At 44.8% G+C, this 15,671-nt stretch overlaps 1 protein-coding gene across 4 annotated transcripts in view; it reads right to left on the bottom strand.

The window, feature by feature from the left end:
* Positions 1–2,182: 2,182 nt before the first annotated feature.
* Positions 2,183–15,671, bottom strand: part of LOC126857993 (nuclear hormone receptor E75) — an 88,127-nt gene continuing 74,638 nt past the window's right edge. For 3 of the 4 annotated variants that reach the window (XM_050607975.1, XM_050607976.1, XM_050607974.1), the window contains exons 3-5: positions 9,761–9,905; positions 6,461–6,702; positions 2,183–6,106 (exon numbers count right to left, since the gene is read on the bottom strand). In XM_050607975.1, coding sequence (XP_050463932.1) covers positions 4,133–6,106; positions 6,461–6,702; positions 9,761–9,905 — 2,361 coding nt within the window. In that variant the 3' untranslated portion in view covers positions 2,183–4,132. Of the gene's footprint in view, positions 6,107–6,460; positions 6,703–7,184; positions 7,603–9,760; positions 9,906–15,671 lie in introns of those variants that run through there. The other variant, XM_050607977.1, reaches the window with a different exon arrangement.

Below are 15,671 nucleotides of genomic sequence, written 5' to 3' on the forward strand. Positions count from 1 at the left end.
TGTATATTTCAAAAGATTGAAAATAGAGACAGATAATGTTATTCACAAATTAATATTTTGCATAATAATTGCTGCGGTACGGTGAGATAGCTCATAGCACACTAACACTCGCGAATTAACGAGCGACCTTCGGGTTAACCGCGTTTGCGCTCAACAGCAAATTCTGTTCAGCGGTTTATTGTTAGTGGACGGCTCCTTGTCGATCTCTGTCCGACAGCTTCTTTCTCGTTCTCTTTTTGTCTGTTTAATCCATAGTCTGACGATACGCTGACCGACAAATGGTAGAAGTGTAGCCCGACGTCTGGGAATTCACTCGGACTTAACAATGCGTTGCAGTATCTCGTAACGAATATACGCTAAACAAATCTCAGACCTTGTATCAATTTAGATGCGCGATTTAAAAAAAAAAAAATAAATGCTAATTTAATAGACAAATATAAATAAGTCTATTTGAGATTTGAAGATGACATTTATTATATATTTATTTTTGGAATAAAAAAAAAGCTAATCGCACCATAATATCTACATCCCGCAAACTTGATTATAATAAATAAATTGGACGGATAAATTTGATTCGTGTTTAATTTCCTAATTTGGCTGATATTTTTAGATATTAGCTCGCCCTATCGAAAATACAACGCCCTCGTCGTGACATTCTAGCGGTCATGATGGAGCGCATCGCCACGATGATGTGGTCGAAGTTCACGAGGATAGGACAGTTCACGTTAGCGAGAGAAGCAGGTTGCGTGGCAACCGACGCCCACGATGTGCCACGCGCCTTCACTGTATAGATATACATAAAGGTATTTACGTGAGCACGGGGTGATTGCCGTCCTCCTGTTATGCCGCACCTCGTAGGCGGATTTGGTGGATTAAAACGAAAGGGGGATTGTATCTCTATCTGTGAAAGCTGTGCGGAAAACTCGGAAAAGCAATTACACAAGTGGAGAACGCGCGGTTGCATTCCTCAGTCGCGATTAATTCTCAGATGTCAAATTATATCGGAATTTTCTCTTCTTTGGGACGTATAAAACAAGTAATTATATATCGTAATTATATAATTATATATTAAGAAAAAAAAGAGTAAAATTAAAAATTAAGTTATCAGTTATATCATTTATATGATAATCATTTGATTCTTGAAACAATCTTAATCGAAAAAAAAATGTCACACGTATCATGAAACGATTTTATTAATCATAATTTGATTTATCATAATCAGCGGTAAGCTTGATACGAGTTCTTTGCTGTAATCGAGTCGGCGTCCTTCTTTCCTTCACAAATTCCAATCGTATCTAAATACTTACCAAGGCTACATAAAAGTTCAAGGTTTAATCAAAAAAAGATGTATAGACACCAAAACGACTAATTTAAACATGAATATACGGAATTATTCCAGAGATTAAATAAGAATTTTAGAAAAAGTAAAATATAATTTATTATTAAGTAAAATATAATTTATTTATTATATTTAAAATAAAATAAAATATAATTTGCTGTTTTTAAAAATAGCAATTGCTGAGGATGTCATATTTTTTATGCAGAGATAAATATATAATATATTAAATCTACATGTTTCTTAATTAAAGCATTTATTAAATTCGCAATTTAATTATTTATATTATTTTACGAATAAGTTTAAATAAAAATAGCAAAAAGTTATTATATAGATAAAGATTTGAATATTCTTGAGAGATATAGGTAGGATAAGAGATCTTAAATCTTGGAAGAATCGGAGAAATGTCAGGCTAATGGTAAATAAGAAGGCAAAATTTTTTTTTTATGTATAATTCACCAGACAATGTTTATTCAGACGACCTCACAACTCCCAAGCGTACAAAATGACGTGCTCACTGGGCAATATGCGGGGCTGCATTTGTATTCTTGCATGTAGTAGAGTACGTTTTTATATCCATATTTTTTTAATTTTTTTTTTCACCAGAAACAACAGCTGTTTGTATTCTCCTTCTTAATGAATAGGGAAATATATCATACTTTATATGTATCGTTCACTATAATAATTATGTGTAGTTTATGCATAACAAGTATTACGAATATCAACGCTAGGTTGTCTGCGGGGAAGGGGACAAGACAAGTGTTCGCTTTAGTGTGCATGTGTGTCGCTGTCGTGTCCGTTAAATATGTCTGTTTTGCGTATCATGCGTGTATTTTGTAAAGAGAGCCAGGAGGATTCTATACGAGGACTTGCTCGAGGGACCGGGGGTGAGTGTGTGATATCACGCTACACGGCGAAAGGGGGAGAAATGCACTCTCTTTAGGTACAATAAATATAGAGGCCTCTAAGCTGGGTGTTTAGGAATACTCTCGTTAGGCTATATTCTAGCTGGGAGACAGACTGAATTTGAATGACTCATTTTGAATGTGCTTTCGATGCCCCGTTCGGACGCGGACCAGCTCCCCTTTAATCTGGACCGAACGTGAATGCAACTCGGCTTGCAATCGCCGATCTATAGACCGAGCTTAATAAGGCGAGCTTCTTCTAGATCGAACCAAGGGGATCTAGTCCGTCTCGAAAGGAGGCATAAGTGTTTCTATAACTGTCTCAAGATCAGTTTACTCGCTCAGCGTGTTGTGGGTTTTTATGCGTGTTTGATGCGATATTTATGTTGGGATTGAGATATGCGGATGGTTAGGCGGGGAAGATAGGAGGAAAAAAGAGGGGGGAGGGGATAGCAGGAGGGGGCAGGCGTCTCAACACACGTCGGCGACGGCCCGCCGCGTATCTTCTAACTATCCCTCACGATTTTCTCGAAGCAAAAGAGGTTCACTCGCGCCTACCAAGACATAGCCTTATGAATCTACTATTTACACTGCGCTTCGCCGTTCTATCGGAACTCCGCTTTGCTCGAGCGCTTCGCGGCTTCTCTCTCTTTCTCTTTCTATCTTTATGTTCATCTCCCACTCTCGCTCTCTTTCTCTTTCTCGCTCTCTCTCTCTCTCTCTCTCTCTCTCTCGCGATCCTATCTCGATCTATCTGTCTGACTTTCATGCATGCACACGACACATAATATTGTATAACGCGTTTAAGCGGGCCTACGATATCTATTTCGCTATACAGCGCGATTAGAGGATATAATTACTTCTCGAGTCGTTACTCCTCGAAGAGACGAAGAGACACGACACGTGGTGTATAAAGGTACGATAATTGCAAACTAGCGGCCGCGGCGGGCCGATCAGTCTCATAACAAAACGTTTAATTCTTTAAAATCGCGTGCGCGATTTTGCCTCTCGGTTGCCACCGCGATCATGAAGCTTTGCGATTTGCCCCGACTCATTTGCACAAGCACGTTCACTCGTCACTCTCTCGCTCGCTCTCATTTTATCTCATTCTCTCTATATCTTCCTCACGTCATTCGCGCAAGAATATCATACGCGTCTTTTTTTTTTTCTACACACGTACACGAAAAAATGATAATTTTTTTACGATTATAATACCTTACACATATTACAATAATATTAATTAGTTTTATAATATTCAATAATTATAGTAGAGTAGATGATCGATGAATGAGGTGGAGACTGTACAGGATGCGCGATTTCCATGATTATCACATGTAGATAGATTATTAATTTCTGTAACACTCAACCTTTTAATTTTTTTCCGTCGCTGATACTCTATCTTCTAGATGTACACCTAGAGCAGATAGGTTTTAGGTAGGTAGACAGGTAGATAGGTAGTTTTAGGTGGATAGGTGGTTTCCCTTACACGGTATCGTTGCTTTCATCGGATCGGCACTCAATGCGCAAGCGTCCGTCCGCGATGTCCATCGTCGTTTCACACACTCGGAAAAAGCAACTCGCCACTGACAATATCTGTCTTCCTCATAAATATACGCGGAGATGTATCTCGACTGTTCCTCCGTAATTTCCACCTCCTTTCTTTCGCGCGATTTTTTTTTTTAGCAATAAGTAGTTTAAATTAATAAATTATTTGGTTTGTCACGCGCTCTCAGAGCGTCCTGGCACTTTCGTTTCTTGTTAAGAGCCGGGAAAGGTTGTACCGCGTTACGACGACGATCAGCGCACGCCGGTAGGTGATAGGTGGATTAGACATCCCGATTTCGTGCGCGTTAGCACATGTCACGGGAGATCACTCGAGCTCGCGAGAACACTACGCTTCGAGAGAAAGGGCCTTGCACGGTCCGACGAGCGGTCTCGGTGATGGCGACGGAGATGGCGACTTCTTAGATAGGTTCAGCGGTTGCTGGCTGTCCGCGATGTCGACCTGTAGCTCCATCATGTTGCTAGGACAGCCGGACAATACCAATGTGGCCGCCGTACTCGAGGTTGGTCTCGGACTCGTACTCGTACTGCTAGTCGCCGCCGCGGATAGATATCTGGGTGACGAAGCCGGGGAATTGCCAACAGCGAGATAGTCCGAGGAAGACTGCTGCTGTTGTTGTTGCTGCTGTTGCTGTCGCGCGCCTGTCGTCGTCGTGATCACTGAGGTGGCCGGCCACCTGTTCGAGTAACTCGTGGTGGCGCATTGCAGAAGACCTTGAGATCCTTGCGTCGTGCGCGCTGTCGCGGTAGTTGTCGATGCGCATTGCTCTGCAGGCGACGGCGATGCTGTGGGCGACCTGGGGCTGGCTTCGCCGCGCATTATATAGTTGTGTATGATATCCGTGCGCTTGAGCTGCTCCGCCGTCATCCGCGGACCCTCCATCAGGCTCCTTGCGAGGGTGGAATGCGTGCTGCTCAACAAACTCGCGGTCTGCGGGCATTGAGGCTGTGCCGTTTGAGTGGGCGGACTTCGCGCCGGTGGCGAAGTCAGATGCAGATGCAATTGAGACTGCGTATGCTGGACCACTACGGCCGGCTCGGCTTCGGCGCTATCCTTCTGACGCAAAGCGCGGAATTTCTTGTGCGGCTTGTAAGCCTCGTCCATCAATGAATTGGTGTCGTATAGCGGTGGCGCTTGGAGCACGCGTTTCAGCACCGGCATGTCCTCGACCTCCTTGTCTTCCGAGCGCGGACTCGAGCACACAGACGTGGGCGCACTGCTAGCGCTGCTGCTGGCCGGTTTGTCGGGCTTCTCGGTGCCGGATTCAATTCCGCTGTCGCTTGGTGAATCTAATTTACGGAACCGCGGACATTGCGGTGGCTGAGGTGTCTTCGACATGGTAGCGCGATGAAGCTCATCGTCGCCAGAGCTAGTACTGCCTGAGTTCGCTCGTCGTCTATGCGGGCAGAATCCACCGGCTAGGGTAGCGGCCAGAAGAGGCGCGCTTGAGGCATGATGACCGCTAGGTGGTGCAACGTGATGATATTCTGTCAAGGAGGCAACTTCACCGCTGCAAGTGCTTTCGGTGCTCGATACGCTACCTAGCGGACTCTTCACCGCTTCATCCAAAGTTACGTCCGAAGCGGAGCCCCAGGATGCCGGGGGCTCCTCCTCCATTGGCCAATGCGATTGTTGTTGAGCGGTGATAACGTGCGTTTGCTGTTGTTGTTGTTGCTGCTGATGCTGTTGTTGAGCTTGCAGTTGTTGCTGCTGCTCGGTCATTTTGAACGCCAGGAGTTTTTCAGAGTGGAGGGTATTCAGAGTTCTTAGGTCGGGTATTTTCTTCAATAGTTCGCGGAGAATGTCGGGATGCTGGGGATGATTCTGCGCGAGTACCGTTTGTAGAGCGTTTCGGAGCTTGTTGTGCATACGTTCGACCAGTTCGGTATTGCGAAGCCCGGGCCTATCGGCAGCTATCACCACCACTGAGCAGAACAATCCCAGCTCAGCGTCGGATAATCGCAAGGAATTGACCCTTTCGGCAAAGTCGAACATCGAGTCCATTAGGAATCGAGCGTTACTACTATTGTGGATGGATTCTCGCTTGAGCACCTGGCCATTTAAGCAGATCATACTGTTTGTTTGAGCATCGAACATGCAGGCCAGTCGCACGAGTAGCACCTCAAAAACGCCGGCCTTTAGTAGCGTGACCTGGTCGTCCTGAGCCAGCAGGCTGAATCCAGGTATACGTTTCGCGAATTCAACAACACCGCGAATAGCCGGCGAGAACCTCTTGGAGAAATCCTGCAACAGTTCCTGCTGCCCGGTCAATGGTTGCGGATTAGGATTCAAGGGGCATGCCTGCAACAAAAAAAAAAACAAAATTTCGAGGTCAAAAGACGACGAATCGTTAAATCATGTCGAAGGACGTCCACGTTGCCGTTGTCACTCGGAAGAGCATACCAGGCGTCCTCGTAAGGGGAAGAGAGACGAGACAAAACGAGACGAGACGTTTACGCGTTCTCGCTTCCTCCTTTGCGCTAGCCGAGGTCGCCTGGTTCTTGAGCGATTTCCGCGTAGAATGCTCGAAAGATCAAGACGGCCCAAGGCCCGCGGAGCTATTGACGTCAGCGTAGACGCCGACTAGTCAAATCTTAATGCGGCGCGAAACGGCTTGCGTAATCAATGTCAAGAGGAAAGGTCGAGCTTATTTACCAAGGTCGGTGGACACGCGGTGTAGTTGGGAGTTTCGCGGGCTCTAGCGAGAATGGGAGCCACTTTGTCTCTGGTAAAGTCGCATGTGTCGAGGTGAGCCCGCACTACGGTTGTGAGGAGACGTTGCTCATCCTCCAGTTCGGCTGCTACCGCCTTCTCCTGAGAACGGCTGTGAGAGCTCTGCTGCATGGCAGCCAGAATCCTGGCCTTCTCACGTTTTGGCACGCGGCCGAATCGCACCGCTGTAATCAGAAACGGATAATCATGGGTTAGATGTGCTGCGAAGCTCGTACGTCGCGCGCAAAAGGAAGGACGATGATAAATAGTTAATGCGATCAATGGATGAATCATGCAACGGACCCGACCGCTATCGCGAGATGACCTTCGTGCGAATGAACGTCGACATTCGCCTGATGCTCGCGCACGAAAAAGTGAGAGAATTAAAGAAAACGCGTCTCTCGAATTACGGTAAAATCGAACGATTATTCAAAGCGCAAGTACCGTCACACCAGATATGGTCTCGCGTTAAAGGTGAAAAAAAAAAAAAAATCAGAGGGGAAAGCGCACGACTTTCTCGCGCGAAGAGATGAAAGTGCGACGCGTGAGCGTCCGTTGCTCTGGCGTTACTACGAATCCTCGGTTAGAAAGTACGGTATTGCTGCTACGATCGCTATCACACCGCGTAAATATTAGAATTGTTATCGCGCGAAGGGATGACACCTACGTGCATTGTGATAGTTGACTACTCCGTTGAGGATCCCTTTTAGAATCGGTAACTCGTCTCCCATGACGATTCAGGGAAACCGCGTCGAGTAATCAAACAAAATTTTGGATTCGATTGCACTTTGACGCACGTGACTATAACTTTTATATCAGTCACTATAAATCACTACCGCCTGACACCGCGATTGTCACTGTCATACGATGAAAGCTCTCTGTATGACGTTGCTCTTTCGCGTGACTAATAATCATCGAACGATCCTCTCGGCTAACTCGAAACACGAGTCACTCCAAGTGATGGCACGGCGGGATAGCGCGTGCTGCGAGGAGGAGGCTGCTCCGACTTTAAAGAACGAGCGCGATCGTAGTACGCGTGCAGACACGAGACAGCATCACCGCCGACTGAGTGATGTTCCGCGGGTTGCGTTCAACAGCCCCTCCACTTATTCAGCCATCAACGATCCCCACCATCCCGCGCGATTGTGGCCTTTGCCGAGCCTTTGGCCTTGAACTTGGTTTCAGCGACAGCCGCACGAGGCGTACCGCCGACCTATATACACTATATAGCGAGCAAATGTACGACGCGTCAAGCGTAGCGTTTAACGCCAGGAGCGAGAAAGATAGTCGAATATCTCTTCTATGCGCAGATGCGAACTTCCTTTGTCGGGGGTAACTTACCCTCGGCGACCTTGGGCAACCCCTCGCTGACTACCTGCCCCCTCACCAGCTGTCGATAGTCGGCTTATCTATTTGCGGACTATCGATCTTTCACATTGAAAATGTGTCGACGCTATAAACTAGAGCGGACAAGTACCGATTCTTTATCATTCTTTTCAATCTTTGTTTCATAATTTAATTTACGACTTAATCAGGAGAGCGTCATTAGAGAGCGTATAATCTGTAGAAAAAAAAATCGATGGACGTGTAGGAAGTGTCCCGCGCGAAAGTCAAGGTGACTTGATTAATATTCAAGAACGCGATCTCCAAGTATCTTTGTTCTTTTCAATCAGAATCTGTCAATTTTGCACAGAAAAAAAATTTGCTTTAACTCGATTCATTTCGCGAAATACGAACTAGTTCTCGAAGTCGCATTTGCGAAGATTCGCACGGCTTCTTTGTAACTTGAGGATACAATGCAACGAAGGTGGAGGAAACGCGCCCGATCATAATGACGATGAGTTATTCGCAGCAAAGTGCGAAGCGCTATGATCAGTTGGTCACGTACCGCTTTGGCCAGACGGCGGCCTGCGACAGGAGCATGCGCCTACCGGCCAGGTGGATCCGCGAACGTAGAAGGGGAAGAATTGATACGCGAAGGAGAGGAACGTACATCGGGGAAGGGGAATGTAGTTATGAGAAGCAAAGTTCGCGAGGTCTCCGCATGAAGTGTAGCGCCACGCGACGGCGCGGCATCGCCGTCGGCGGTCGGTGGGGACTCGGCGCGTTCCACGACCGAAGAAGCTGAGACCGATGATCGCTCGAGCCGGGGAAAGGAGAAGGACGGTGAGCGGTAGTGGGAAAGGAGGATGGATGATGGTGGGAGGGTCAAGCGGGGGAAAGGGGGGACGTATAGCGGTGAGTAGCGGTACTCTTTCTATGGACTTGGGAGTCATCCGCCAGACGAACGCAGCGGCCGTCTATTGACCCCGCGAATCACACGTTGATATCGGTGGGCGCATCTTTGCATCGATTTTTTCCAACGATTTTGATATAAATATTTTTCGAAAATCTCAAAATTTATAGATTACCCTCTCGATTGCATTTTTGAATTATCGTGGTTATGATTATTAAAATATTGCAGATTTTAATTTGCCAAAATTAAAAAATAAATACCGTAAATTTGTATCTATTTAAAGAAGAGCACGTTCTAATTTCATCGGAGGCATGATATATATATATATATAATCGCGCCCGCGCGACATGTCGACGACCTAGGTCAATGATCCCAGCGGGAGGTGCTGCGAAGCATCGCGCGCGCAACTGAATTGCCGCGATTATTCGACAAAAGATAGTTAGGATTTTATTGATTTGTCGAGAAAAGAAAGCAAGATCTGCTTATACGCCAATCGAGAGATAATCGCCGTTGCTTTCTCAAACGGCGCACTGGCCACTTTCGCCCGTTGCGACATTACGCCGTGTCGCGGGGAACGACGTTACGCAAACGGTCAATGACCCGGCAAACTAAATTTTAGAAACTCTTTTCGCGAAAAGCGTGTTTCGCGAGAAATGCACACGGGAGGGGATGCGGCGTTTTACTCAATCTGGTATGACAGCGAACTCGGAGCGAAATAGGCTGCTTTTATTACAAATATTCTTTTAGGATTAATAATATATATATAATATCTTTTGTGCATATACGAGATGTTTTTCGCATTCGAGAAAAAGAGAGAAGAGACGGAAAATGATTTTAAATTTATTATATGATTATTGAGATACAATAAGATGAGTTAAAATTTTCAAATCGTTAATCGCGACATTTCTTTTCATAACGATTAATTTATTTTGAATATTTAAATCTGAATGAAAGCGCGGATGGACAAAACAAAAATTTCTCTTTGTTGAAATATTAAAAAGACTCACCATCACGACTCATGCCGACGGCGATGCACTTTTTGAGACGGCAATACTGACAGCGATTCCTGTTGATCCGGAGGATGCTGCACTGTTGATTCTTGGTGCACGGCCGATACTGAATTTTCTGCTGGATGCTCCGGCGGAAAAAGCCCTGCGAATCACCAACAAAACCCTCGTCAATCTGACCGTCGCTGTCTGACGAAGACCCCGATGAGCAATCGGTCCCCGAACGCGGGGCGGCCAGATCACATTCGCACAAGCACCCCATTAATTCACTCCGGCTTAGGAAAATTGAAATCGCACGGCTATCTGGACGAATATGCGAAAGTTTGTCGCGTATATAGTTTATATATCGCCTCAATCAAATGATTATATCACTCGGTACATATCCTTCGGCTCGAAATTGATGACGCTACCTAGGCGAGAGGGTATCGTCTAAAAAAGCGACAGATCGTCTCTAGCGGCTTATGTCAGTCACTGTGTTTTTCTCACGTAATCCGCATTCACCAAGACTCGCGTGTAGTCTCTTCTCGGGTACCCGGCTTGCGGTGGACGCGCGTATCGAAGTATAACGCGAGTTTTCGGAGGGGAAAGAAGCGACCGTTTGTATCGGAGCTTGGCTGTGGACTGGCTCTTTCTAGCACAGAGAACATAGAGCCTCGGCACATTGCCTCTGGCATGCCGAGGTGGGGGACACTGTGACCTAATTCCCGGACGTTCACCCGCAGTTCACCGCGTGAAAGTGAGAGTCAGTCCCCCTTGCGCGCTCTGGCGCTCCTCGGCCGTCTCCCTCTTTCAGTTCTCTCTTTCTCCTAGTCTCTCGCTCTCTCTCTTTTTCTCCCTCGCACTAGTGTGAACCCTAGATAATGTCTTCCTCGTCGTATCTACCGCGAACGCTAGCATAGAGGCTCGCAGGCGCTCTACTAACGGGTTTCTTCCCTCTCTTCTCCCCACCCACCATCCCGAGCCACCCTCTCCGAACGACCTGCCCTACCTCCATCTCTCGGTTCCTACCCTCATGCTGATACCCCTCTAACACCACCCACTCGCAAATATAAGCTCGAATATAGAGAAATCTCCCTTGCTATATACATATATATATATATATATATATTTGTATATGTCCTTTTTATCTCTCAATCTCTCTTGTTAACCGCTGCATATCTATGAGAAGAATGAGAATGAATAAAAATTGGGAAAGGGGTGGGTTAGTGCAGAGATACTTCCCGTCGTGTATCGGTCAACGACCTCACGAGACGATTACGTAACGCGCGACAAACGCGTGGGGGATCCTTCGTGAAGCTTCTATGTATGTTACCGTGGTCGTCGACGTGTCGTGTCGACGATCGCGCGTGTATGCACGTACGCGTACGAAAAGTTGGCGATGCTCGTCGTCAGAGTAACTCCGCCGTGTGACGTCAGACGCGCGACCTCGCCTACCTCAACTTCGTGCGGAGCATCGTCGAGAGAACGATGTACCGTTGCACCTCCGCGCCCGGGCTGTCAATCGGCTCGAGCGTTTGATGCAAGTCAATGAACTGTCAGTGTTGCCAATGTTAAGCATCGCTGCCTCCGATCATTCCGATCGGTTGATCCTTCGAATGAGAAGGCAGCTTGTTTCGAATGAGATAACGTAATAAAATTTCATAAAAATCCAAATTCTTCTTCAATTAAAATTTGTTTTGAGAAATTCGTTTTTTTTTTTGAAAGATGTTTCAAATATTATAGTTAAGATGGAAATGGAATAATTTCGCTTTATTTAGTTTGTGCGTTTAAAGTGGATCTTTGGCAGACCGGCAAGTCTGAAAAGTTCTGATTCGAGATATTTACTTTTTGTGAAAAACAAAATTACAGCAAAGTGCTATCGGGGCACGAGCTACCATCGTGGATGCCCGGACGAGGCCAGCAACCCCTGTTGAACCTCTCGGTCGGCGGGAATCCGACAAGCGAAGGGTGAAGGAGGAGGTGTGTGGGGGAATGCGGTGCATCGATCTCTCGAACCGTGCAAGGCCCGTGACGGGTCAGGGGGCGACCACCTTTGCGCGCTACCTCAAGTTGTTCCGCGTCTTATTCTTAAAATCCTTACTTTTTTTTTTTTATAAAAAAAAAGCAAAGTAAAAAATCGAGAATTGATCTTTACTGCTAAAAATATTTCTAAAGATTCTATTGTTTTTTTTTATTCGATACTTCAAATTTGATTTGCACATGTAAACTCGATTTTTAAATACCGACGAATAGAAATGTTCTTCTTTGTTCCACAATTCCAACAATGAGATCATTAGATTTAACAATAGTTTCGAGAAAAATGCATCGAGAAGAGAAGCAAACGAAATGCCGCACTCGCGATTCGCTCGCTCGCATCCGCCGAAACTTTCGCCGGATTGAGAAAGTTCTGCTTTATTCTCCGTTCTCCATTCGCGCGTCGCGTTGAGAAAACTCATTCCGCAAGTCTTTATTACTTGCAATTCAATTTTCATCAAAAAAAGATTATAGAGCTTTTTCTAATTTTCTATAATAAAGATCGAAATATGCAACGGCGTAATAATGATAAACAAAAATTCGTCGCGGTTCTAATCTTCAGAAGAGATGTCGCGCGATCATTCTGACAATTGAGGAAGCCCTTTATTGATCGGGAGTTAAAGCTCCAATTTTATTTTCTGTGGAAGTGCAGCGACGACAGCGGGAGCTGACAGGAACGACGATGACGGTGTACGGGGTTGTATGCGCATACATGCTTGCATATGAGTATGTACATATATAGGTAAAGAGAGTGTGAGACATATACACGATGTGGTCGCGGGGCCAACGACCGGAGCGCGCGACTGCTGCAACGGATGGTGGGTGGGGGAGGGGGGAGGAGGGATTGCGATCTGTGACTGAGGGACGGTAGGGGAAGGTGAGCGTATCTGCTGGCACAGAGAAAGAGTGGGAGCGGGAGGTACCATAGTAAAAGTAGGAGGCAGCTGAAAAGGGGAGAGAGAGAGAGAGAGAGAGAGAGAGAGAGAGAGAGGAGGACGCGAAACGGAGTAACGGTGACGTACGTAACGCGCGCGCGTGCGCCGCTCCAACAGTCGCGACACTCTCCGCTCCGAGGGCATTAACCGCTCGCTAGCTCGCTCTAACACTCTCCTACGACCCCAAGAATTTGCCGTTCTATTCTGTTGCCCGGGCATCGATATCGGTAAAGTCGATCGCCGAGGTCAGAGACGATCGCTTCTATGCGTGCAGTTTTGCACCCTGCTGATATTACCGAACGATAACAGCGATACAGTTATTAAATTATAAAATTGGATATCGATCTCGATCAATCTTGCGTACCATAGAAATGCCTATCGAATCCTATCGCTATCTAAATTGTTTATCAGTTAATCCATCAATCTAGAACGACCTACTCAACAGTCAAATCAACCTTTATCTTCGGCATCGCTTTTGTGAAATGATTAAGAATCAATTAATAAGTTAGTTCTTTTCTATAACAAGTTTTCTCGATCCTTCCACTGTCATTCGAATCGAATTATTAATATGCCACGAGATGCATCCGTGTAAATTGCGAATACTTTCGAAGCTCATTGACTCACGAAAACATAATAAAACGGCGTGACGCGTGTTGGAAAGGCAAGAATGATCTATTATACTTTTTGCCGATGGTATCATGTTTCGCGGGACGAATTTATCGGGTGTAAAAATTGCGGCGGTCCGATTTCGCCCGGCGGGGAAGCGTTATCTCGAAGAGCTCCCGCTCCGGTGGACAGATACCACGTCGAGCGAACACCTACCACGATAATAAGCGACTGACCCGATTCTAAAGTAGATGTACCGGGGTCAGTAACCTCAAGCGAGCACCGAAATACTCGCGCAATCAAATGAAAATGAGATCGCGACTCGTTACGACGTCAAAAATGACGGTTACCCGAGAGAGGAAGGGAGAGTGGGGGGGGGAAGGCTTTCCCGTGGGAAGGGGTGTGCGGAGAGGATAGCGGAATGAGGGAGGAGGAGAAGGAGGAGGGAGAGAGTGACGTAACTGGCTCGGAGGGTCGACGACCGGAGGGTTAATGCACCGGTCGCCTGATTTCAACCCTCCGGAAAAAGCGTCGACGTGCACCTCCACCGATGATTGTTTCGTCGCGGAGATTTAAAGAGGAACTCTACTGTATCGGAGAATCTCATTTTTTTTTTCCTAAATAACACTTTTTAATCTTTCAAAAACATTGGCCATATGAAAATATTCCAGTATTACGGCGATTTATTTTCCATTAGTTCATATATTGAGGGAGAACTTTGAAGATTTATATCTTTTAATTATAAATTAAGATTTCCTAATTGGAAGAGAGTTCGTGTTCAAAATTAAAAATGCATTTTTATTTTTTTAACATAATTTCAAGCTATTTTATAAGTCAAAACTTATCAATTTCAAATATTACTAAAGTATGCAATTTTAATTTCATGAAAATCATATTTATTTCAAATCTCACCATGATATGTACCGTTATGGTAGCAAGAGTAGGACGATAATAACGCCGTTCGACTATTTCTGACCCGTAATCGATTTAGCTCAAATTAATTTTTAAGTATTTAAAAATATGTATCTATTTTATTCCCCGTCACGATACTTTAATAAATTAATAAAACACATTTTTTACCTAATTAGAAAAAAAAACAAAATATTACAATAATGTGTTATTTATTTAAATAATTTATTTCTCACATCAAAAAAACATGAGAAGATTATTACATTATTGGATCTTTCAATCCCGATAATTGACAGTTAAATTTTTCGATATATCAACATATACTTTTGGCTATGTTCAAAATAATATTTTCTCGAATCTACATTAATTAATAAAAAATTCTAACAAAAATATCATTTAATCGTGTACGTATTTTTTTTTTACGCGTGACGCTTACATTGACAAGCTTTTTCCTACGGCGAAATTAATATCTCAGTGTTGCAATCCGCGTAGAGAAAAGTAGCATACTGCCGATGAGACGGTAGAGCGAAATAGTGCAACAGTGGTGCGACCGAGCGACCTAGTCTTAAAGATATCCAACACTCTTCCGCGTTCTCTTCCCTTTCCACACAGCCCCTCTTCCAGTACCTTAAGACGGTCTACCGCTAGCGGCTAGGTCACTCGGTGGAGACTCGTTCGGTTTAGCGCCTCTTACGGCGCTGCGGCCATAAGTTACTGACCTAGTCAACCAACCGGGGGCCATGACTCTGCCCGACCGATTAGTCTTTCCAGTGAATTTCAGCCTTCGGTGGCGGAAAAGTGGGAGGACGTATAGAAGGGACGGAAAAATCCTTAGCCAGGTGTTTCCACATGGAATGCGGCCGATCTAGTTCTTTTTTTCATGCCTACAATAGGAGGCGATGAAAGCAGAAGTACCTGCTCTGCGCCATGAATCGAAAGGTCCTCCCGATACTTTCGCCTTCCCGCGGTTGCAACGATGATCACTGGCTTTTCGGTTGGCCCAACTCTCTCTTTTAGCTACCTTCTTTCGGGTTCCCCACCGTAAAATGTCTACTGGCGGTTCCGTTCGATTATCTCAATGGGAGAAGCACGATCAAAACGAATTATTCATCTCAACTGCATTCTCAAAAAAATGTGTTTAAAAGATATGTAGCTATTGCTCTGTCTAATTTAATCTCAATAATCAAAATTATATTCAAGTATTTGTATATTGTATAATCATAAACAGCTGATTAATATTGAAGTTTTTCTTTTTAATCAGTTTTGCAGAACAAGGATAAATCTAAATCAATAATAAATGCAAATGCAACTGTTAAGTTCTTTAATAATTTATATGTAAATGCAACAAACTAATGAAAACATTTTTATAAAGATGTAATAAGATAATAATAAGTTTTATAAAAAATATTAAAAAAAAAAAATCTTACAAAAATAAAAAAGAAAAAATC

Source organism: Cataglyphis hispanica, chromosome 23 (assembly GCF_021464435.1).
Source record: "Cataglyphis hispanica isolate Lineage 1 chromosome 23, ULB_Chis1_1.0, whole genome shotgun sequence".
NCBI classification, from domain to species: domain Eukaryota; kingdom Metazoa; phylum Arthropoda; class Insecta; order Hymenoptera; family Formicidae; genus Cataglyphis; species Cataglyphis hispanica.